Source organism: Barbus barbus (assembly GCF_936440315.1).
Source record: "Barbus barbus genome assembly, chromosome: 3".
NCBI lineage: Eukaryota > Metazoa > Chordata > Actinopteri > Cypriniformes > Cyprinidae > Barbus > Barbus barbus.
This window is the reverse complement of record NC_136731.1, coordinates 41,702,559-41,728,517: the sequence shown is the minus strand read 5'-3', so window position 1 is coordinate 41,728,517 and position 25,959 is coordinate 41,702,559. Positions and strand designations below refer to the sequence as shown.

Genomic DNA, 25,959 nt, shown 5'->3' with positions numbered 1-25,959 from the left:
ACAATGGCTAGACTAGACAGGTGGTATTGTTTTAAACATCATTTTAATACTATTAAGAGCTGTGCAATTTCACCTGTAGGTTTTTCAGATCATTGTTTAGTCCGTTGTAATGTTTTTATTAATAATGTTAAGCCAAGAACTGCTTATTGGCATTTTAATATTGGTTTATTGCAAGATGATTCTTTTTGTGAGGCCTTCAAATTTTTTGGGAAAAATGTTAAGAATAAGAAGTCACCTTTTGATTCTTGTCAACAATGGTGGGATAATGGAAAAATACAGATACAGCAACTGTGCCGTATGTATTCTTTCAGCTAGAAACATTTCTCAATCGTTAGAAGATCTAGAGAGAGAAATATTACAAATACAAAATTCTTTGGATTTTGCAAGAGACCGAGAACGTATTAAGGTTCTCAAAAATAAAAATAAAGTTTTAGATGATTTATTGGGTATTAGGGCACAGGGTGCGCTGGTCCGTTCTAGGTTTCAAAATGCAGCACAAATGGATAGTCCAACCAAGTTTTTCTTTGGACTTGAAAAAAAGAATGGCTTAAATAGAATTATGCATTCTTTGTTATCAGAATCTGGCACAGAAATTACAGAGCCTAAGGAAATTAGAAAAAGAGCAGTGGCTTTTTATTCAGAGCTGTACAGGAGTGAATACATAGAGGTGAACGAGATAGCCAGTTGCTTTTATGAGAGTCTACCTAAGGTTCTAGAAGCAGCAAATGCTGAACTGGAAAAACCTTTTACGAAAGGTGAATTGTATGATGCCCTGAAGAGTGTGGAGTGTGGGAGAGCTCCGGGGATTGATGGTATCCCTGTCGAGTTTTATAAGGCTTTCTGGGCTGTGTTAGGGGATGATCTGCTAGAAATGCTCAGCGACAGCTTGACCAGAGGGTTGCTGCCCGTGAGCTTCAGAAGAGCAGTAATCACCCTTTTACCGAAGAAAGGTGACCGCAGAAATATAAAGAACTGGAGACCGGTGTCACTCCTGTGCTCTGATTTTAAGATTTTATCTAAAGCCTTGGCAATTAGATTAAAAGAGGCGATTGGTTGGGTCATCCATGTGGACCAGACATACTGTGTACCTAATAAATCTATTTTTGATAATATTCATTTAATTAGAGACATTTTAGATATCTCTAGATCATTGGGTTTAAATGTTGGTCTTATTTCCTTGGACCAAGAAAAAGCTTTTGACCGGGTTGAGCACAACTACCTCTGGCAGACGCTAAGAGAGTTTGGTTTCAGCCCGAGTTTTATTCAAATGATTGGGGTGTTGTATGAGAACATTGAGAGTGTACTTAAAATTAATGGTGGCCTGAGTAGTCCTTTCAAGATTACAAGGGGCATAAGACAAGGATGCACTCTGTCAGGCATGCTGTATGCTTTAGCAATTGAACCATTGTTAGTTAGAATACGAGAAAAGATTGATGGCTGAAGTATACCACAATGTGATGTTAAAATTAAGTTGTCGGTTTATGTTGATGACGTTATTGTTATTGTGAATAAGCAAGAAGAGGTAGATAATCTAAGAATAATAATTGATGACTTTGGAAAGTTGTCTTCAGCTAAGGTAAATTGGACTAAGAGTGAAGCTATTGTATGTGGAAAGTGGAAAGATAAATGCCTTCCTAATTTACCTGCTGGACTTGAATGGAAGAAAAGTGGTTTTAAATATTTAGGTGTATACCTTGGAGATGACTTAGTGTCACAAAAAAACTGGGAGGGTGATGACTAGAAAAATTAGTTTATTTAGTAATAACTGATTTGCTTTAATGAAGGAAAGGAAAGGAAAGGAAATTGTGAAGTGAAGTGACATTCAGCCAAGTATGGTGACCCATACTCGGAATTCGTGCTCTGCATTTAACCCATCCAACGTGCACACACACAGCAGTGAACACACACACCATGAACACACACACACACACAGCAGTGAACACACACACACCGTGAACACACACCCGGAGCAGTGGGCAGCCATTTATGCTGCAGCGCCCGGGGAGCAGTTGGGGATTCGGTGCCTTGCTCAAGGGCACCTCAGTCGTGGTATTGAGGGTGGAGAGAGCGCAGGACATTCACTCCCCCCACCTACAATCCCTGCCGGCCGGAGACTCGAACCCGCAACTTTCGGATTACAAGTCCGACTCTCTAACCATTAGAACACGTCCTTATATTATGTGTTGATCATATCTTTTTAACACACTGTCTCAACATGTATGTATTTCTCTTCGTTTCAGTTGAAAGGGAAGACCAAAGGAAGGATTTGAATTTGGCCATACTGTGCGTTTACGGAGAAGACCAAAAGCTGCAAAGGAAAACACTTCCAATGCTACGTCTGTGTTGGTCTGAGCACCTTGACTATTTGCACAGCATTTGATGTTACTTTAACTTTGGTTTACATACCAAACGGCCCCGTCACGAAGAACCCTCAACAAAGTGTCATGTTGAAGTAGTAATAATTCATACAATTGATCAAATCAGCAAATTCATATGATATTGTACAAGCGTACTCTAAATTCTACAACTTTTACTCCTACTGCTGTCATTGGCCTTTGCCTTAACTCTCATGCAGATTGTGCCCATTGTAAGTAGTCAGAGTGTTTATATCATAACGTTTATTAAGTTCATTGTATTCTTTATTAATCTTTACAAATTGGTGCTGTCTCTTCCCGTTCTAACAGTGCATGATATCTGTCCATACCTCATAGTCTGCCTTTCTTTCCGTGTTGATTTTTATTTTTATGAACACATCTGTCTAAGCAAGAGTCTGGAAATGCTAGTTTAACTTCTCATGTGACAAATCAGATCTTCAATTAATTTGGCCAAATCAGATCACTTAAAGCTGTTCACAGCAAGAACCAGAAATATAATGGTAAATATTTTAGCATCCACACCAACAGAAGAAACTGTTCTGTTTCCTGTTATACATGCTGCTGTTACAGTATGTTGTTGTCAATGTTTTTATTGTTCATCAGCTTGAAAAAGTTGTTCTGGAAGAGATTCCAATGATATTGTTCCTCTGTATCATTGAATGTTAAATAGCTGCGGTGTGGACTCATCCTTGGTGTGAAGAGACCTTGCTTACAACAATACCGGCAGCATGTAATCATATTTAAATTAATTCACATTAATATAACTTGCTATTGAAGAATACATTTTTTTCTAATGCTGCTTTCCTCTCATTCTGTTAAACTTACACTCAAAATGTTGCCTTTTAAATTCCTTTACTCTGTCACTCACTTACATTCTTTTATACTCTATTATAAGGTAGAAACTGATATTTTGCATGATGGCCTTTTCTCAGACTCTGAATCTGTTGTATACAGATGAACTCCTGCTAGAGTTGCTAGGGAAATTGAGCTTGAAGTTTACTATTATAACTGCTTAATTTATGTATAAAAAAACAATAATTATACAAGGGGTCAATAGATATTTTCTTGTTTTACAGCCGAAGACCAAAAACAAGAAAGAAGAAAATCAGTCACAGCAAGCCAGTCAAACCAGTCCTGATGAATGAGGAATGAACATGGTCTTCTTGTGTCCAAACAGAAAAGACAGCTGGAAAGTTGCACATTTCCATTGGTATGTCTGTATTCAATGCAGTTATGTGTGGTACAGCATTGATGTCGATCTCTCAAAAGACAGCAGTTATAGCTACTTCAAGTCTGCAGTTATAGTTTTTCCACACATACATCTTTTATAGCTCCTAGAATGAGCAAATCAGCTGTGCCATCATTTTTGTTATTTGGGCAGGAAATGACTGAATATGGTGAGTACTGACACCTGCACCTGTATTCACCAACACTATTTCTCTAGAGTTATTGTTGACTTATTGTTTTGTCTGTTTGTTTGAAGGAGGATGAAGCCAGTTGATGAAGACACCAATTCAATGGCCACCAAATGAAGCACTGCTGCCTGAACCCATCAGATATCTGCTGTGAAGACTGCATTCACGAACAGCTCTACTGCGACAGCTCAGATGTTACGGCCCATAAAAGAAACTTCACAACTGAACAACTGCAAGATTCTTTTAGCCCATACCTCCAACAAGAATCAATTGCAAGTCCAGTGCAACAATAATAAATACAAATATTATATATTGTTTATTAATTTACCACACCCTAAATACATGTTTTGTCCCTCCAGGACATCTACACCAGGTGGTGTGTGAGGAGGACCGTCAGAGACTCCAGCCACCCGATCCATGGACTGCTCTGACCGTTACCATCAGGCAGAAGCTTTACCAGCAGACTGCGAGACATGTACTTTCCACAGGCAATCAGACTGAACTGAACTCGCATCATTAACACCACACACACCCCACCAACCTCTTATGCACTGCACTCTATCAGTTACAAAAACTGGACTCTGGCTCACTATTATTCCAACGTGATCTCATGAAAATACGTATCTATTTGTACGTAAAATTTGTCCACGGAAAAAGTATTTTCATGAGATCACGTTGGTTGTGCACAATTGGCTTATAACCCTTATTCTGATTCTGAGCAGTGTCCTTCAGCATCTTTTAAGTACACTGAAATGCCATTTGTAATATATATTCACTAGGTGACGCTAATAATCTATTTACCCAAATAAACTACAAGTTTAAATTATATGAGTTAGTGTCACAAATGCATATTATTGTTGGAATAAAACAAGTTTATTAGTAACTCAAGTTTAATAGTAACACTCTGGAATAGTTACAACAACAAAAAACAAAATAAACTGTGGAAGGAGTGTTCGCATACTGCAGTATAATAATAATTAATTATAATAATAATTTGTTACATTTATATAGAGCTTTTCTAGGCACTCTTTACATAGTAAGGGAGGAGGGGGGGGGGGGGGGTATCTCCTCGTCCACCACCAGTCTTAACACATGAATCTGTGTAAATAATCTGTTTTCTGGTACTTACCCCAAATGATGAAGTCTGTTTTCTTTATACACATATATGAGCGGCAATAGAGGAGCTGGTAAAGCAGTCCATGTGACCAGCTTCTTGTCATCTACAGGTGTATTTGTGAAAATAAGGCTGGTGGTCACTAACACTGAGATAATTATGTAGACATAAGATCAAATAAGTTGAAGACCATTATCCTGTTATAGTGTTTGATGCAGCTTTTGAGTTACAGTTTTCACAATGTTTCCATACAGCATAAACTGATCCACATCACGATGAAGGTGAATGTAAGACCACAAAACACTGTATGTGCTGTTCAGATGTTCATCACCTGTTGTACCTCAGTCTTTCATCAACGAAACAGTCAAGTTAGTCTTCCTTCAGACTGAGATCATTCATATTTGTGGTATATGTGGTATCAGTTATACATTGTGTTTAGTCCAACCCAAATGATAATTATAAAATATAAAATTAAAAATGAGAAAATAACAATAATACAGAGAAGGAAGCTAAAGAGTTACTAAATTATGGGGACTGATTGGTCAGTTTAATGATATTCAGTCTAAACTTATGAGTAACAATGGTAATTATTTTTTTATATTAAACTAAATTTTCCCAGCTCACACTGAGCTATAAAATCAGAATTGTAATTCACTGCGCACACAGTGTTATTCTTAAACATTATAACAAATCGTAATCATGTGTTCTTTGTCGAACTTCCATAATATTTTATAAATGTGTGTAGATAATATTAAATTCTGCTCATGGATGGTTTACTCTATAGTGTCTCTTGTAACAAAGCAGTATTTTGTGCCCTTTTGTGTTTCCCTCTGTCACAGCCGGGCTGAGGAAGCACAGTGGATCTAAACACTTTATTAAATAAAACAAAATCACAATAATCCAACTCGAAGAGTGAATTTAACAGTGTGATATGCACAAACCAAACCACACCAGACAATGAAGAAACTAAAGAGATGGATATATTTCCTGAGAGAATTAATGATGAAACAACGTATGTGTTAAATAAATAAGGTATTAAGCAAGACAATTTAAAACTCATGGATGACTAAGTGTTTCACATTCTCTTTTTGTTTCAGTTTAATTTTCATGAAACAAAAAGAGAAAATGACACCCTTGTTGGCCCCGCCTCAACTGAAGAAACCTTAACCAACTGCCTATAGGTTTACTATAAATGGCCTTGCTTAACACCTTATTTAATGTTTGCTCGTTCTTCACAACTCAGCATTGCTTCATTGCTTTTCAAAACTTTTTTACAGATGAAACATGAAGTCAGTGAGTCGATCACAACTATGTAAGGTTTGTATGTTTTTTTTTTCATGCATTTTGGGGAATTTAATTTCTATGAAATGATTAATTTATATGAAAAACTACATTAAACCGCAACTAAAAGCTATTACTAACACTTGCATCTATTTTAAGCAAGAAAAACATTTAATTGTTAAATTGTTCTGTAACTTCATGCTAATTTTCATGTGAATAACAGGAGAAGTGGCCCTCTGACCGAGCCTGGTTTCTCCCAAGATTTTTTATTTTCTTTTTCTACAGTATTTTTTATCTCTGACACGGTTGTGCTGAGAAGTGAACTGAGATACACAATCCCTAGCAAAAAAGTAACATTTAAAATACATTTATTTCATTTTATATATTATTTCATTATAATTAAACTTTGAAATGCCACTTGTGCACAAATCACATTTCTTAATATTAAGCTTAAAATGTGTTTTAATGTCACTATTGATGAGGATTGTATGAGCTTTTTGCATAATATCAGTCTTTAAATGCAAGACGTGTTCAATTTACGATAATGGTCCTGATATGATTCATAACAAATGAATCAATCAGTCTGACATCAGTGCAAATATTGTATAACTTACAATTAGAAATGAAATACAGCAACTAATTAATTTGCATATAATGTTACCATTGGGACTGGCATGGAATGAGACATGTGAAGATGGTTTACTTGTCAGAGTGGTGGTGGTTGATGCTTTCTCAATGATCTGCGGTATTCTTGAATTACTCTCTACAGACCTCATCAGTTAAACACTACTGAAACAACGTGTTTGTGCAATACTGACTTGGTGTCAATGATGATGATGATTATGAAGGAAATCAATCATGTTTATTCGAATCCCAGACACAACCCTTAAAATGACATTTACTGTAAATGGGGTGGCTTGTAGATCTACTGTGTTAACCACAACCACCACCACCACCACTCTGACAAGTAAACCATCTTCACATATCTCATTCCATGCCAGTCCCAATGGTAACATTATATGCAAATTAATAAGTTGCTGTATTTCATTTTTACACATTCATACTGATTAGACAGCTCCATAAAGCTACATATTTACATATGCCTATTTTAAATGAGTTTAAATGAGAATGTTGGGAGTTTTTCCATTTGCATGAAGACAACAACAGCAGCAGCAGTTTTCAATATGTCTGCCATTGTTATGAAACACAAGGATGATGGAAACAAAGATGCAAGTAACCAGTTTATTGACAGACGGTGCAATGGCAGAAATGAACAGAAAAGGTGAATGAAGTCTCTCGGATGGGTAGGTGGTGAAGGGACTTTGATGGTCAGCGTGGTGATGAATGGTGAAGAGTGATCCAACGTAGAACATCCAAAGACACGATAATCAAGACAAGACAAACCAGAGTTTCCAAGGACGAACACACGATGAAACAATCCACTGACATCAAACAACGATCTGACAAACAGGAGAGATTGCAGTGAGTTAAAGTAGCCAAGAGAAGATGAGCAGCAGCTGGAGAGGGTAATGAGAACAGGTGACGGGGATACAAAATAATGAGGGCTAAACCAAATCAGAACAATGACAATTACCAGAAACACAAGGAGACATGTAACACACAGACCTACACAAGTACACGTGACATGAAGAACACAATGGATTCATAAACCGTGACAGTACCCCCTCTCCTAGGAACGCCTCCTGGCGTTCCCAGACTCCCTTACCTGTCGATTGTAATCATCAATAAGGGAGTGATCCAGTATGTCTCTAGCAGGTACCCAACTTCTCTCCTCCGGACCGTAACCTTCCCAGTCCACCAAATACTGGAATCCGCGTCCCCTCCGTCTTGAGTCCAGAATACGATTGACCGAATAAGTGGCTTCCCCATCTACGAGTAGCGGCGGTGGAGGAACCGGGGCTGGCGGATTAATGCGTGCAAAAAAAACGGGTTTGATTTTGGATACATGGAACACGGGATGGATTCTCCTGTACACTGGAGGAAGTCTGAGGCGGACTGCCACCGGACTAATGATTTTGGTGACAGGGAACGGGCCAATGAATTTCGGAGCAAGCTTATTAGACACGGATCGGAGAGGAATGTTCTTAGTAGAAAGCCACACTTTGGAACCAACGACGTATACGGGAGGCCTAGACCGGTGGCGATCGGCCCTGGCCTTGGTGCGCGCTCCCACCTGGACTAGAGTCTCGCGGGCTCTAGTCCAGGTGCGATGACACCTCTGGACAAAGGCGTGAGCGGAGGGGACCGCGACCTCGGATTCCAGACTAGGAAAAATTGGTGGCTGGTAACCTATACTACATTCAAATGGGGATAGGCCCGTGGATGATACTGGTAACGAATTGTGGGCGTACTCCACCATAGAAAGTTGTTGGCTCCACGAGGAAGGATTCTTGGCAACCATACATCGCAACGTTCTCTCCAAATCCTGGTTGGCTCTCTCAGTTTGACCATTGCTCTGAGGGTGAAACCCAGATGACAGACTAACAGTCGCCCCCAATTATTTGCAAAATTCTAGCCAAAATTTGGACACGAATTGGGGTCCCCTGTCGGAAACCACATCCGTCGGGAGGCCATGTAACCGAAAGACATGGTCAACGACTGTAACCGCTGTCTCCTTGGCTGAGGGTAATTTGGGCAAGGGAATAAAATGGACCGCCTTCGAGAACCGGTCCACCACGGTCAAAACTACCGTGTTACCCTGGGAGGATGGGAGGGTGGTGACAAAATCTAGTGCGATATGGGACCAGGGTCTCGAAGGGATCGACAGCGGTTGAAGGAGCCCATCCGGGGGTCTATTAGAAGTCTTACCAGTGGCACAAACTGAGCAAGCCAAAACAAAATTGTGAACGTCGCGAGCCATACGAGGCCACCAAAATCGTTGCTTGACCAAATGTGTGGTGCAACTGACTCCTGGATGACAAGCCACATTGGAACAATGCCCCCACTGAATGACGTCGGACCGTAATCCCTCTGGCACAAATAAACGGTTCGGTGGGCAACCGACCGGAGGCGTTACCCCTTGTAAGGCTGTTTTAACCTTCGATTCGACCTCCCATGTGAGTGTGGAGACAATAAGTGTCTCCGAAAAAATGCACTCGGGAGTGGACGGGCGATCGGAACGGTCAAAAATGCGCGATAAAGAATCGGGTTTGATGTTTTTGGAACCCGGGCGATACGAAAGAGTAAAGTCAAAACGTCCGAAAAAAAGTGCCCACCGAGCCTGCCTGGAGTTCAATCTTTTAGCAGTTCTGATATATTCCAAGTTCTTATGATCGGTCCATACGATAAAAGGTACCCCCGACCCTTCTAACCAGTGGCGCCATTCCTCCAATGCTAACTTGACTGCCAACAACTCTCAGTTACCAATATCATAGTTACTTTCGGCAGGCAATAGACGGTGAGAAAAAAAACGCGCAGGGATGCATTCTGTCGTCTGTCGGAGAGCATTGCGATAACACTGCACCTACCCCCACCTCTGACGCGTCAACCTCCACCACGAACTGACGTGATGGATCAGGGGTAACAAGGATGGGAGCCGAAACAAAGCGGCTTTTAAGTTTGGCAAACGCAGCCTCGGCTGCGTCTGACCACCTGAACGTCGTTCTGGGGGAGGTCAAGACGGTCAGAGGAGAGGCTAGTTGGCTGAAGTTGCGAATAAAACGCCGGTAGAAATTGGCAAACCCCAGAAACCTCTGTAGGGCCTTACGGGAATCTGGAGTTGGCCAATCCACCACAGCCATAACCTTGTCAGGATCCATGCGCATTCCCTCAGCCGACACAATGTACCCTAGAAAAGGAACAGACTGTGCATGAAAATCGCATTTCTCCGCCTTGACAAAAAGCCCATTCTCTAGCAGCCTCTGAAGCACTCGTCGAACATGCTGCACATGCTCCTGGAGAGATAATGAAAAAATCAATATGTCGTCCAGGTAGACATATATGAATCGATCGACCATATCTCGCAGCACGTCGTTGACGAGTGCCTGGAAGACCCCTGGGGAGTTGGACAAACCGAAGGGCATGACCAAGTATTCAAAGTGCCCCCTGGGGGTGTTAAAAGCAGTCTTCCATTCATCTCCCCTCCTAATGCGGACCAAATGATAAGCGTTTCTTAAGTCCAATTTAGTGAAGACCGACGCTCCCTGCAACCTCTCGAAAGCTGAAGATATCAACGGCAAAGGATAAGTATTCTTTACCGTGATATTATTCAGCCCTCGGTAGTCAATACAAGGTCGCAGAGATCCGTCCTTCTTCCCCACAAAAAAGAACCCCGCCCCCGCTGGAGAAGAGGAGGGTCGAATGAACCCCGCTGCTAGAGAATCAGAAATATATTTCTCCATGGCCTCCCTTTCTGGAACTGAAAGTGAATATAACTTGCCCTTGGGCGGAGACGTACCTGGCAGTAACTCTATTGCACAGTCATAGGGACGATGGGGAGGGAGAGAAGCAGCACGAGACTTACTGAACACCTCCTTCAGGTCTAGATACTCCGTGGGCACGTTAGACAAATCCACTGCCTTCTCCTGAAACACAGAAACAGAGACAGATGGACAAGCAGACAGAAGACAAGACTCATGACATTTATTGCTCCATTCTGATATGGTATTAAGCTGCCAGTCAATCCGGGGGTTGTGTTCAATGAGCCAGGGGTGTCCTAAGACAATGGGTGCCAGGGGGGAGTCCAGAATGTAAAATGAAATGGTTTCGGTGTGGTTGCCAGATACAATGAGTGTGATGGGTTCAGTGATGAATGAGATGGTGGGCAAAGTTTGACCATTGAGGGCATGGACAGCGATGGTGTGAGTGAGGGGCTGAAGTGTGACTTGAGTCCGGCGTGCAAAGGAATGGTCCATAAAATTACCTTCAGCCCCTGAGTCCAGTAGTGCAGAGCAGTCGTGAGTGCAGTCTGACCATCTAAGTCTCACCGGGAGGAGTGTGGATGTCGATCTGGGTGAGGTCTTATCAGCGGAGATCCCACCCGACAGTAGCCTCAAACTTACTGCCGGGCTGGCCCTTTTACCGGGCAGCTGTAGGCGAAGTGCCCCGCCGCCCCACAGTACAGACACAGGCCCTGGGATCTCCGCCTCTCCTTCTCCTCCCGCGAAAGCCGAGCTCGCCCGACCTGCATGGGCTCGGGATCGTAGACGGGGCTGACCGCGTCCCCGCCGCTGGCTCGAGCTGTAGGTGTCTCCGCAGGGGGAAGCCGAACGGGTAACCTCCGCCGTTCGGCTCGGGAGAGTCGAGCGTCTGCCCGCAGTGCCAGGTCGATGAGTCCGTTGAGGGTAGCGGGTAGATCCAGGGCGTAGATCTCGTTCTGGACGCGATCAGCCAGCCCATGCAGGAACATGTCCCACTGCGTCTCCTCGTTCCACTGACACTCTGCCGCCAAGGTCCGGAACTCAATGGAAAAATCGGAGACGGATCTCTCCCCCTGTCTGAGATCCGCCAGGACCCGCGCGGCCTCTCTCCCGGCGACCACGCGGTCAAACACCCTCTCGGCGGAGAGTGTTTGGAACGAGGCGCAGCATGGATCCTGGTTCTCCCACACCGCTGTTCCCCATAATGCTGCCTTCCCAGTCAACAGGGTGAGCATGAATGCCACCTTGCTCTCCTCGGTGGCAAAGGTCCTCGTCTGTAATGAAAAGTGCATGGAGCAACGAGTGAGGAAAGCTCGGCAAAAGTTCGGCTCACCACTGTAGAGCTCCGGAGTTGGTAATCGGGGCTCTGACTGGTAGGCGGCGCTGGATGGTGCGAGGGGAGCGGGCGGTGTGGGCGGCGCAGCGGGAACCTGTAGCTGTTGAACTCGTTGGGTGAGCTCGGACACCTGCACCACAAGAGCACGAATGGCCTGTCCTGACTCACTCATGCTCTTCTCCTGAGCGTCCATCCGAGAGACGCTGGCCCGAATGAACTCCTCCAACATGGAAGGGTTGGAACTTGCTGCTTCCATGTTGGTCAGATCGTTCTGTTATGAAACACAAGGATGATGGAAACAAAGATGCAAGTAACCAGTTTATTGACAGACGGTGCAATGGCAGAAATGAACAGAAAAGATGAATGAAGTCTCTCGGATGGGTAGGTGGAGCAGGGACTTTGATGGTCAGCGTGGTGATGAATGGTGAAGAGTGATCCAACGTAGAACATCCAAAGACACGATAATCAAGACAAGACAAACCAGAGTTTCCAAGGACGAACACACGATGAAACAATCCACTGACATCAAACAACGATCTGACAAACAGGAGAGATTGCAGTGAGGTAAAGTAGCCAAGAGAAGATGAGCAGCAGCTGGAGAGGGTAATGAGAACAGGTGACGGGGATACAAAATAATGAGGGCTAAACCAAATCAGAACAATGACAATTACCAGAAACACAAGGAGACATGTAACACACAGACCTACACAAGTACACGTGACATGAAGAACACAATGGATTCATAAACCGTGACAGCCATAGTCAAAGCCAGTTATGGGCTTGAAATTGTGATTTATGAGAAGAGTACTAAAACCAGACATACTGTGAAACTGTGTAGAACAGGGGTTCTCAAAGTCTACATTCAAAGGTCCAAATCTGAATTTTCATCAGTGTCAAAGGTCCGGAACAATTGGTTATTACAAAACGTGTTTTTAATAAACATGCATAACATATAACAAATAAACACTCATTTAAAAAAAAAGGTTCCCTTTGCATTCAAAATACTTTAATAACAAGTGCAAAAGTGGCAAAACAATTAATTTAAGTGTCAGCAGTAGAAGTCGACCTATAATGTTTTTTCTCTGGCCAATGCCGATATTTAGAAATCAGGGCAGCCTATGGCCGATATATGATGCAGATTTTTTGGGCCGATTTTCTCTTTTTTTCCCTTTATATCAAAAGAGAGTTTGCGAAAATGGTTATTGCAGGGCACAAGATAGTAATAGTAGTAGTAGTAGCCTAATTCATAGTAATAATACATGGCTCAAAACTTAAGCACCTTCTCAAAACAGTTCTGAAGCATGCTTTTTTGTTTATGTTTGCTGACAGACACCAGTGTTTCCCGCAGACTAGCAAATGCAAGTTGATTCTCTGCCAGCAGGAGGCGCTGTTGGAGCGTGATATATAGCCGTTTCCCCGGTAATGACTGTAATCAAATAAGCGCTACTTTATCAGCCATTACAGGAAAGACCAAATGAAAATTGACATCAAAGCTTTTCTGAAGAAAACGGACAACAAAACAAAACAAAAAAATTTAAATATTAGCGGTGAAATGTCGCCCGATTACGTCAAACGTCATACGCTCACTGGATGTCATGATGACAACAAATGTCATGAAGGAAAAGTTTCAATATCTCGCCTGCAATTTCGGACCTTCTCCAAAAGACATAAAAAAATAAGAATAAATAAATGATTTACAAGTTTAACGTGCGTTTATCAAAGTAGGAAATATAATTAGTGTTCTTGAAATATGAAATAGAAGCGGGTCCGGATTGAATTCCGTCCGGGTCCGGATCCGGACCGGAGTCCGGACTTTGAGAAGCACTGGTGTAGAGTTTTATTTATATATTTTTTTTTTACCCGAAGGCATCCCTGGTTCCATTGAGTGTAGGCCTACTCATCGTCCTGCTTAATCTGGGTGTTCAAAGCACTGAGAGGGATGTGAACCCCACTGCCCTTGCTAAAATCATCAAGTACTTTGGTGACAAGTAAGTGTATTGTATTTGTACAACTAAAATCAACATATTAAATCGCTAAATTTCATGTAAAAATTGTTGCATGATAGAAAAGTTGATATGAAAGTTGCATTATTAGGAAGGTAAATGCACTGATTTTAGTTTTCTAAATTGTGATATAATGTTAAATTGAGAAAATTGTATGTCTCCAGAGTCCAGCCAAAAACCATGAAGAAAAGAGATGCTCAGTATGCAATAGCAATCTCTGTTCCACGTGCTCATTGTACAGATGAGCATGCTGATATCCAGAAAGTGTTCAGCAATGAAGATGCAAGACATGTAAAAGATGGGCTCAATAAAGGACAGAAATGTTTACTCTGCACAGACTCACGCAATGTCATTGCTGCAAGGCCAGATCTTACCACAAAGGAACATTCTGAGCATGTTCTGCTCTATCCTTTAGGTGAATCTCCCATGGACAAACTTCTAGAGCAGGCAGATCAGAATAGCTGTGTAGCGTTCTATTCCTACAACTCACCTTGTGTGAAAACATGCATTAGAGGGAAAGACAATATTTTGAATGGCCTTTCAAACTGGATAAATACAAGAAAAGAGGGAATTAATGCATTGGTCTTCGAAGAGATTTGGCAGAAGGACAGAAATAATGATCTGCTAGCAGAATTTCTAAAGATTAATGAGATAGTGCCTCTTTATCGGTGTAAGAGAATAAGTGATGGAATGGAATGTCTGAAATGTGTGGAAAATAACAGTGTGGATACTTTCTGTCTGCCTGAAAATAAATAAGCAATTTTGCTTTTCTTGAAAATGCTTAAGTCAGTGATCAAAGGGTAGCATTTGAACAAATGATTTCCTCTTTCTTTAAATGCCCAGCATCGGGCTATGAAATCAAACATATACATCTCTGATGTATCATTCTCGAACACCTGTTCTGTGTCTAATAAAATTAATTATGTATCCCTTGTGGAGCCACCAAAATATATACTGTATAATGAACTTTGAAAACAACAATAAATGCTGCTCATACATTTGCTCTTGATTGCTTCACACAATATTCTTTGACCAAACAACATCTGATTCATTGCCACTAATCTGGTAAACCAGATTTTTGTTTTTCATTAAAATCAACATTGTATTTTCTCCCCATTGATAATTTTGTTATTTCTGCTTCAGTTTATTCTTTTCTCCTCAAAAACTCATACAAACCATTATCCATAACAACTAACTGGACTAAGGATGATAAAAATCCAGAGCATCTTCAAGAAGATTATGGTTCCACTGTACATGAGTGAGAATGACTGTTATGATTGCAAAGGAAAAGGCAAAACCTGCTAATTATCGTTATATTTATATTGAAGCTATCACAATAATTAATCAATTAATTAAAAAATATGTTATAAAACATAATAATGCATTAGGTTGTTATTTTAAGAACACACTAGTGTAAGCTGTGTCACAGTGCCAGTGTGTGTAAATGATATTCGCCGAAAAGTTTCATAATCATCAAGTAAGCTACGACTGTTTGCTGTCAAATCTTGTGATAAGTAAGGTTAAAGGTTTACTCCATCCCAAAATGAAAATTTTGTCATTAATCACTTACCCCCATGTCGTTCCAAACCCGTAAAAGCTTAGTTTGTCTTCGGGAGACACAGAGCAGACAAATTGTTGAAAAAAAGTTGTTATTTTTTATTTTCTTTGCATACAAAAAGTATTCTCATCGCTTCATAAAATTCAGATTGAACCACTGATGGCAGATGGACTATTTTCATACTTTTCTGGGCCTTGACAGTGGTAATTGTTTGGCAGTCAATGGGACGGACAGTCACAAACCTCCCGGTTTTCATCTAAAACATCTCAAACTGTGTTCCGAAGACGAACGAAGCTTTTACGAGTTTGGAACGACATGGGGGTAAGTGATTAATGACAATATTTTCATTTTGGGGTGGAGTAACCCTTTAATGTGTCTTTAAAAAGAGTGGACTACTTGGCTAGTTTGTTTTTCTCCACATTGTTGGTGAACTGGCGTCCCCTACTGGAGAGTTATTTCTACATTATGCACCATACATCATAAATATTCTTCTTCGTGCATCTACACTAACATTATTTTATCATTATTACTACACTGCACTGTTGAACGTATATTTTCTATTTTCTAGTTACATGTAGAAGTCATCTCAGTAATATTTGCATTTGTATTATTGACGTAAGAACTTTATTTCTATCTGTCTGTCTGTCTGCCTGCCTGCCTTGAGGACATCCATAGCTTTTGCAATGAGGGAGGCTTCTGCAAAAAGATTATTCCATGAGTTACACAAAACTTCCATCTCTTCTTTCAGTGCCTGTATGCTGTCAACTTCCACTGAAATTTTCCCTGATTGCAGAATTTTGATTTCTGTCCTTGGTGGACTGCAGGATTTTTTTTCCCATACAATGAGAAGAAGTATGACTTTGAAGTACTGAAGATAAGAAGTACTGTTTTAGCCTCCGATCTTGCTTCATTGGTTAAACTGCACTTAGCAAGGATGGTGTCCAGAGGTTTGCAACAATGTTTAACTGCAGCTATGCTTGCACTCCATCTGGTCTTTGATAAGCGTTGAATGGAGCAGCCAGTCTGATAGATTGTAATAGCAGTTCACACAGCTGAAAAATCTGGACACCTCGGGTCTGCTGACTCTGCTGCTTGTACACCAACAAAAAATGTAAATCACCAACTTTTTTGTTTTGTTCCTTTCTTTTTTGAATTGTACATATGGGGGAAAAAAAAAAGACTTCTCTTTCTCTCTCAGTTTCATATCACTCTTGAATTCAAGAGAAATGAAACATATTTCCCACTAGTGATTCAACCTCTGTAATAGAGCAACACCGCTGTTCTTTTGGGGCAAAGCAAATCATATTTGAGTTGTATTTCTGACAAGGTAGGAACTTAATAATGACTTTATTACGCTGTCTGCTTTTAATCAGAAATCGTAATTATATATTATGCATCTACTGAGCGTTTATATTCCTGTTACTTGTACTGGACTGTGTTTCTCTAAGCATAAGCTGATCATAGAGTTGAGGCTGTTAGGAAACCCTTGAAGGAACTGCTCCTATAAAAATCTTCCTGGTCTACTGACATTTGTTATGACATCCCAATACAATTTTAATTTTCATTAACTGTACAATAGCCTACGTCAGAGGTCCCCAACCACCGGGTCGCGAGAAAGTTTTGGGGGAAATGTGTATAGATATGACGCTCTGTTATTTATTGTGCATACATGATTTTACTAATTATTCTGTATTTGTGTTGTATGCGACTGATATCGAGTAGAAATTTGACGATTTCATTTTAAATTAGTAAATAAAAGATTGCTCTGATCTGTCATGGCTAGGGCTTTAAACGGATCGCAGTTGATCCGTGATATACGGACCAGCTGCGTGTGATTCACAGATCAATTAGCCAATTTACACGTTCAAGCTATTTAAAACCACGAGAAGAAGAAACAGAACTCAATTCGTCCCTTGCGCGCTGTACTGGCACAGACCCGAAGCGCGCACAAGCCAGACACGTGTTTCAGACAGCGCGGCATACCGAGTTATTCCTCTTTCATGCATCCCTGCGTTTAAGATACATATGCATGGGGGGTTGCAGTTACAACGCAATACTGGAAATATTTATGTTTTAAACCATGCAGGCGAGCCAATGGATATCACAAAAGCAAGGTGCAAACTTTGCGCAATAGTTATGCCGGTGAACATCTTAACTTCAGTCAAACAGAAAGTGAAAGTAAAAAAAAACTGATGGAGTTTTCTAACGCTGCGCATATTCTCTGAGAGACAAGAGACAAATATACTTCAACATGTGCTGATAACAGTATGGATAGCCCTGTTTTAAAGACCATCCACAACAACAACAACAACAAGACCCCTGGCATATGTAAATGCAGCTAAAAGGGAAGAATTCACGTGACTGGAAAGAACGTGAGGATTCATTTTTCGCTGATCACGATTCTCTGAAAACATGTGATTTTCAGTTATTTAACAGGAACAATGGAAATCAGATGAAAGTGAAACCAGTACAACTTGGCCTAATGGTTTGGAGCAGCCCTTATGAAAATTAACCATGGTTTTATTATAGTAAAACCATGTTTTGTTTTTTACTTTATTTGATTAATTTATTTATTACAGCATTTGTACAACCACACACATACCATAGTTAAACTATGTTTGTTGTAGCAAAACCATGGTTATTTTGTTACTACAATAACCATGATTTTTGGTTTTATTCATAGTAAAACCATGGTTAATTTGTGCAAGGGAGTTTAGGGCTGTACAGTAACATGATAAAATACTGCTTGAGATCTTGCTATATTGTATTTATGTAATAGATTTTTTTTTCTAAACTTTCAAACCATGACAAAATTGTACAATTTTAAAAAGAGGTAAAATCTTGGCAATATCCATACTTTTGATTAAGTATTTAATTAAATATTGTTGCTTTTCTTGGCAAAACAGCTCTTATTACAAGACAGAAGTCAAGCTTCACTTCAAAGAAATGGCGAGTCGGTTTGTGGATCAGTTCAGCTGTCCAATCTGTTTAGATGGACTGAAGGAGCCGGTGACGATTCCCTGTGGACACAGTTACTGTATGAACTGTATTACTGTCTGCTGGGACCAGAAGGAGCAGGGGCTGCCGTACCGCTGTCCCCAGTGCAGAGAAAGCTTCAGTCAGAGACCTCTACTGAAGAAGAACACTCTGATAGCTGAGATATTGGAGACGCTGCATAAGACATCCCTACCAACGGCTGCTGTGGACTGTGATGTTTGCACTACAGAGAAGAACAGAGCTGTGAAGTACTGTCTGCAGTGCTTAGCCTCCTTCTGTCAAACTCACCTGCAGCCTCACTATCAATCTCCTGCGTTTATGAAGCACAAACTAGTCGAAGCCTCCAGAAACATTCAGGAGAACATCTGCATTAGTCATGGGAAACTTCTGGAGATGTACTGTCAGGATGACCATCAGTGCATTTGTTTTTTGTGTACTGATAATCATAAAGGACACAGTGTGGTGTCTGTGGATTCAGAATGGACTAGTAAAAAGGTAATATCAAGAATAATAAAAAAAAAAAAAGCATAAATTTTTAATAATAATTGTTATTGTTCTTACTCTTATTTTGTATTATCTTGCTTTTATTTAGACATTTCAATTCACCTGGTTACACCCCTTTACCAGAATGGAAAGGGCTTATTTATGTGCATAACTGTTTTATTAATTTTGTATGTGAACATCCTCAGGAAGAGTTAAAGGAGACAGAGGTGTCATGTCAAAAGCTGATCCAGGAGCGAGAGAGAGGTCAGCAGGAACTCAATGACGCTGTGAAGCTTCTTACAGTAGGTTTCTTTATGTCTTCTTGAGGTTTAAAGTTTGTTTGACACACAAATAGGTAGACAGTGACCAATGGGTTTTAAGCTCCAAAAATAGAAAGTGTTCTTATTGGGACATGGAGCCTGAAAAACACTTGTTTATTGTCTGCTTACACTGAGAAGCAGCTTAATTTGACTGCTTGTCAAAAAATGCTCACATAATTGCATTTATTGTGCCAAAATGAGTCACAACAATGATCTGCATGTTCACATCTTTCCGTCACCAACAGAGTTCAGCACTAGAGACCATGGAGGACGTTGAGAAAGTCTTCACTGAGCTCATCTGCTCTCTTGAGAAGAAACACTCTGAGATTATAGAGCAGATTGGAGCTCAGGAGAAGACTGAGATTGGTCGAGCAGAGGAACTTCACAAACATCTGGATCAAGAACTGACAGATCTCAGAAACAGACAAACCAAGATAGAGAAGCTTCTGAGTACTGATGACCCGATCCCTTGTCTGAAGGTAATGAAAGTCATTTCTTGGGCTGTGCTGGTCAACTTGACAACCGTCCCACAGCAGTGTCTGAGTGGTACACCAAAACACTTTTTTTTTGTATGTGAATGCTGTTGATTATTATGATACAAGTGAAGCACAAAGCTTTGTTTACAAAATAAATAATAGGTTTGCAATTAAATGTTACTTTGCAACCATGGAACATTTGACATTTTTCCACAAATTTATTAAAGCATGTCAAATTTATTTGTACAGCACATTCCACACATGCCAGTATTTAGTTTAGCTTAGCAAATGCCTTGAAACGGCAGATGATGAAATTTGGTTTTCAGACATTTCACAACAAATGTCACTTGCTTGAACATCGGGAGAAGACATGAAGATATTAGAAATGAGATGGCCTCTCTGTCTATGCTCATGTCCATGGTTTCCATGCCAGAACTCAAAGACATACACCACTACTGACCCAAAAGCACAAGAAAAGTTAGCTCCAGTTTGCTCAAAGAAGTCTGTTCTGTGGAGCAATGAGACAAAACTTGAATTTTCGGCTCTATGGATCAACAGTATATCTGGAGGAAGAAGAATGAAGCACACACTGAAAAGAACGCTCAGGCCTACAGTTACGCGTGATGCTCTGGGGCTGCTTTGCATCCTCTGGCACTGGAAACCTGCAATATGCAGGAGGCAAGATGGATTTATTTAAGTATCAGGAAATCCAAGGACAAAATATCATACCGTCTGTGAGGAAGCTGAAGCTTAGGCGCCACTGGACCTTCCAACACAATAAAGATTCCAAGCATGTTTCAAATTCCACCAAGGCTTGGTAGAAGAAGTCGGAAGATTCTAGTGACCATCACAGTCACCTGACTTGAACCCGATAGAAAATATCTGGTGGGATTTGAAGAAAGTGGTTGCAACATGTTATGGAGGCGATTGTTCGTGAGGAATGGGCTAAGATTCCTTAGGAATGTTGCCAGATGATGTTGGGCTTTGCAGCACTTCATACCAGCACAAGGGTGCTCTACTAAGTGCTAAAGATGCTTGCCATGAAGGGGTTGAATTTTGAGAATAAAATAAATAAATTTGGGGAAACCACTTGAAACATTCACTGTGATGAGCAATTTTGATTACTTTGGTTTGATTTGTTCATTGCAAACAGCTGAAAGCAATTTTGCCAATAAACCTGATTTGCAATGGGGTTGAATATTTTTTATTACAACTGGATAGGGGAATGGTTAGAGAGTCGGACTCGTAATCGAAAGGTTGCGAGTTCGAGCCCCCGGCCGGCAGGAATTGTAGGTGGGGGGAGTGAATGTCCAGCGCTCTCTCCACCCTCAATACCACGACTGAGGTGCCCTTGAGCAAGGCACCGAACCCCCAACTGCTCCCCGGGCGCTGCAGCATAAATGGCTGCCCACTGCTCCGGGTGTATGTGTATGTGTGTGCGTGTGCGTGTGCGTGTGTGTGTGCACTTGGATGGGTTAAACGCAGAGCACCAATTTCGAGTATGGGTCACCATACTTGACAACAAAAGGTTCACGACTTCACGATATCCCTAAACACTGCACCAACATCACAGCCCCAGTATTTCATCACTGTATACTACCATGTTTCTATACTTACTCACCGTTTCACATTTTTCAGTGTCTTTTACATTACAATACTGTATTTTTCTCCTTTCAGAGCTGCCAGTCGGTGTGTGTTTTACCCACATTTGAAGGCGGCATCACTCAACACACTCACCTGTTTTTTAAAGACATTTCAATCTCAATGTTTAAGGAGGTTTTGGAGGACGTCTGTCAACAACAAACAGCCAGAATATCCAGAGAAGGTCTGAATATTTTGATATGTTATATCACCATTCATAAACTGTAGGGTTAGTCCAACAAATACGCTTGTTTTGTTTTGTCTCTTCAGTGTCAAATGTCTATGTTACAAACCCTCCAGATCCAAAGACCTTGAATGATTTCTTGCAATGTAAGTGTAAGGTTTCTTGAATGGTAACGGTTTATTAACTGATAAGTATCAATACATGTGTTACAGTGTAACCATTTTGGAACCAAAATGCACTTTGTTCAACATTTGTTTTTTGTCCATTTCTCCTCCTCAGATTTCTGTGAGCTTCACTTGGATCTAAACACTGCACATGAACAACTCAAACTGACAGAAAACAACAGGAAAATATCATCTTCAGATAAAACTCAGCAATATCCTGATCAACCAGAGCGGTTTAATGAGCGTCCCTATATCTTGTCTAGAGACGGTTTGTATGGTCGCTTTTACTGGGAGGTGGAGTGCAGTGGGGATGAATGGGCTGTAGGAGTTTGTTACATAGGAATTAGACGTAAAGGAAGCACAGATGACTGTGCACTTGGCTTCAACAAAATGTCATGGAGACTGGGTTATTATCTGCAGAAATTCGGTTTTATTCATGCTCAAGTAAAAGTCCCAATCCCTGTTGCCTCTAGAATAGGAGTGTATCTGGATCACAGAGCAGGGACGCTGTCCTTCTACAGCGTTTCTGACACAATGACTCTCCTTCACAGAGTCCAGACCACTTTCACTGAACCCGTATACCCTGCGTTTAAGGTTGGAGCCGGTTCATCTGCCAGGATCATAGAGCTGAAAAAAGACCAAGTATCCACCTTATTTAGCAACGCAGAAGAAAGCTGTCTTTATGGACGTGTGAGGCTTCCTCTTGAAGAGACAACCTGGTGAAATTAAAATAACATGATAGCAACTAAAAGTTTGCAATATAAAGCAGTATAACTGGCTTGTCTACAAGTAAAGTAACTGGATGTGAATGATGCACGAAGCCAAACACATGTAAGTTACAAATGGCAGCTCACATCTCGTGAAAAATAAGGTGGATTAAAAAACATAAATTAATACCATAAATGAACTGAACTATTAAAAAATGCAAAAGGTCAGTAGAGTGTAGCACAGGGTAAATTTCCACCACTTTTTCTACATTAAACCTCTTCTCAAAAGATTTATTAAATGGTTATGCTCTCATTAATCATGATTTAGTAATATATATATATATATATATATATTTGATTTATACATTTATTTTGGATGTTTTAGATTTGTATTATGATTGATATGTAATCATTGATATGTGAACATTTGTTTATGATACATTTTTTATCATTTTAATCTCAGTTCATAGTCTGTTATTATTATGACATTCCTTCAGGTAAAAATTTAGCATTGTGTAGTTAATATGTATGTATGTGCAATTACATGTATTGCATTGACTGAGGATTACTAAGTGATTTAACTACATTTTCAAAATACATAGATTCACATAGAATATGTAATTCAGCATTTTCCATTCTAAAATATTTCAAATGTATTTTCATATTTTGCCGAAATGTCAGCTGTGATCAACTGTGGTCAAGATGATCTGCTTTTATGATTTTCAATAGTATTTTTTACGCCTAGAAATAATATATTTTAAATGTTTTAAGTATAATAATAGCAGTTCAGTAATGCTCTCCAATCGATCATTTGAAAATAAATAAATAAATAAAAATAAAGATTTTGTTTCTCTTTTCTCTCTGTGTTTCATCATCACACTCATCTTTGAGACATGCCCATTTTGTTTACACACTGAAAACCAGGAAGTAGGCTATTTACATTTTTTTATGATCGCTATGACATTATTTTCAGTACTTCTAACAATTCTCCTAGACTCTTAATGCACCAACACACCTACAACATACAACTGACAAAACAGTTAATTTCATGCTCAAAATCCCACATTGCAAACTAAACTCTATAACACTAATTTTCAAATTACAATAATACACTAACACAATAAACTACATCTACCAAAACACTGCAAACATGTCTTAAAATCAGGATACGTGTGACTTCCATCAACACGTATCCTGTCCAACTAGAGGACCAAACACACTGGATCATTGCTACACTCAGTTCAAGGATGCCTACAAAGCCCGCTCACTACCGGCTTTTGGCAAATCGGACCATGCCGCCATTTTTCTAACACCGGGATACAAACAAAGGCTCGGTCAGGAACCTCCGGTGCAGAGAGTAGTGACGCGCTGGTCCTCCCACTCAGAGACTATGCTGCAGGCGGCGCTTGATGACGTCGACTGGGACATGTTCCGGGCGAGTTCTTCTGACAATAGCGAGTTCACGGATGTAGCATTAAGCTTCGTAAACACGCTAACGAGCAAGCTACAGAAACATTAACGATAAGGACATTCTCCAATCAGAAACCGTGGGTGGACAGAACAATCCGTGCCGCGGTTAACACACGCACTGCCGCTTACAACGAGGCTCTTCTGTCTGGGATTACGAGCGAGTACAAAGCATCGTGCTATGCTCTCCGTCGTGCAGTAAGATACAGAGAGAGAATTGAGTCTCATTTCCAGCTCAACGACTCTCGACGGATGTGGCAGGGACTGAGGACCATCTGTGACTTCGGAAACAAATCCTCCGCGGAGGTGAGAGCAGATCCGTTGCTGGCCGACGAGTTAAACATCTTCTACAGCCGCTTCGATGGCAATGGCGGCGGCGCGTTTCTGCCGACCAGCGCATCAGGGAGCAGCAGGCAGAGCAGCGATGATCCTGTAATCACCGTGTCGGAGGATGAGGTTCGGAGGGCGCTAAAGAGAGTGAACGTCAGGAAAGCAGCCGGACCTGATGGGATAACTGGCCGTGTTCTGAGGTTCTGCGCCGATCAGCTCGCTGGTTTGTTCACGTCTATCTTTAATGAGTCCCTTGCTACCTCCGTGGTTCCCACTTCATTCAAAAAAAATTCATTATTATCCCTGTGCCAAAGAACAATAAACCCTCTTGCCTGAATGACTATCGCCCAGTTGCCCTCACATCTATAGTCATGAAGGTTTTTGAGAGACTTGTAAAGAGCCACATTTGCTCCTCCATACCTGATACTTTGGACCCTCTTCAGTTTGCCTATCGCCCAAACAGATCCACGGACGATGCCATTTCTCACGTTCTCCACTCTTCCCTCACACACATGGACAGCAACAATGGGAATTATGTAAGGCTGCTATTCATTGACTATAGCTCAGCTTTCAATACTATAGTCCCCATCAAGCTGGCATCTAAACTCACAGACCTCGGCCTAAACTCCTCACTCTGTGACTGGATTCAAGACTTCCTCACCGGCAGACCTCAAGTGGTGAAAGTTGGCCAGTTCACCTCAAACTCCATCACTCTGAACATAGGAGCCCCGCAGGGCTGTGTCCTGAGTCCCCTGCTCTACTCTCTCTACACGCATGACTGCGTGTCCTCTCACAGCTCCACATCTATTGTCAAATTCGCTGATGATACTGTGGTTCTGGGCCTCATCTCCAACAACGATGAGACCGCATACTTGGATGAGGTAGAGAGACTCACATCTTGGTGCCAGGACAACTGTCTCTCTCTGAATGTGAGCAAAACTAAAGAGCTGATCATGGACTTTAGGAAGAGACAGCAGCAGCCCTACACTCCTCTTATGATCAGTGGGACCCCTGTGGAGAGGGTGAGCAACTTCAAGTACCTCGGTGTAAACATCTCCGAGAACCTGACTTGGACTACACACATCCAAACAAAGGTTAAGAAAGCCAGGCAAAGACTGTACCATCTGCGACAGCTGAGGAAATTCAGGGTCTCACCAGCAATCCTGAAAACTTTCTATTCAGGGACCATAGAAAGTGTATTGACTCAGTGCATCTCAGTGTGGTATGGAAACAGCTCCAATCAGGACTGCAAAGCACTACAGAGAGTTGTGCGCTTAGCTGAGCGCATCTCAGGGTCTGCTCTCCCCTCTCTGCAGGACATCTACCTCAAACGCTGCAAAAGTAGAGCTGTTAAAATCATCAAGGACTCAAATCACCCTGGTAACCGACTATTCACTTCGCTTCCATCTGGTAAGCGCTTCCGTAGCCTGATGGCAAAAACTGAGAGACTTAGGAGGAGCTTCTTCCCCCAGGCCTTCAGGCTCCTAAACTCTTAACTCTGTGTCATAACATCACTTGACTCCATGTAAATATCACTATATCAATAAGCTATTCATAATTTTTCTCTACCTCATATTGCTGCTATTTAAATACCCTGTACAACTCTTTTGCACATTATTTTTGCACATTCCTCTTATTGCTATTTAAGTCACAACATACTGACCTGCACATTTATATTTATATTTTTTATCTTATATTTTATTTTATTCTTTTATTTAATTTTTTCTAC

General features: G+C 41.0%; 1 protein-coding gene across 1 annotated transcript; it reads left to right on the top strand.

The window, feature by feature from the left end:
• Positions 1-16,664: 16,664 nt before the first annotated feature.
• LOC306850806 (tripartite motif-containing protein 16-like) lies at positions 16,665-23,281 on the top strand. The gene is made up of 7 exons (XM_079386698.1): positions 16,665-16,788; positions 18,368-18,953; positions 19,148-19,243; positions 19,507-19,740; positions 21,415-21,562; positions 21,649-21,708; positions 21,842-23,281. The coding sequence occupies exons 2-7, from the start codon at positions 18,408-18,410 to the stop codon at positions 22,447-22,449; spliced, it is 1,692 nt and encodes a 563-aa protein (XP_079242824.1). The 5' UTR covers positions 16,665-16,788; positions 18,368-18,407; the 3' UTR covers positions 22,450-23,281.
• The last annotated feature ends 2,678 nt before the right edge of the window (positions 23,282-25,959 follow it).

What these genes read in the sequence shown, in the direction of transcription:
- LOC306850806 (XM_079386698.1), top strand. Translation starts at nt 18,408, where the DNA reads ATGGCGAGTCGGTTTGTGGATCAGTTCAGCTGTCCAATCTGTTTAGAT. An exon ending in ACCCGATCCCTTGTCTGAAG is followed by an intron (nt 19,741 to 21,414) that starts GTAATGAAAGTC and finishes TTCTCCTTTCAG; the next exon opens with AGCTGCCAGTCGGTGTGTGT. An exon ending in CTTGAATGATTTCTTGCAAT is followed by an intron (nt 21,709 to 21,841) that starts GTAAGTGTAAGG and finishes TCTCCTCCTCAG; the next exon opens with ATTTCTGTGAGCTTCACTTG.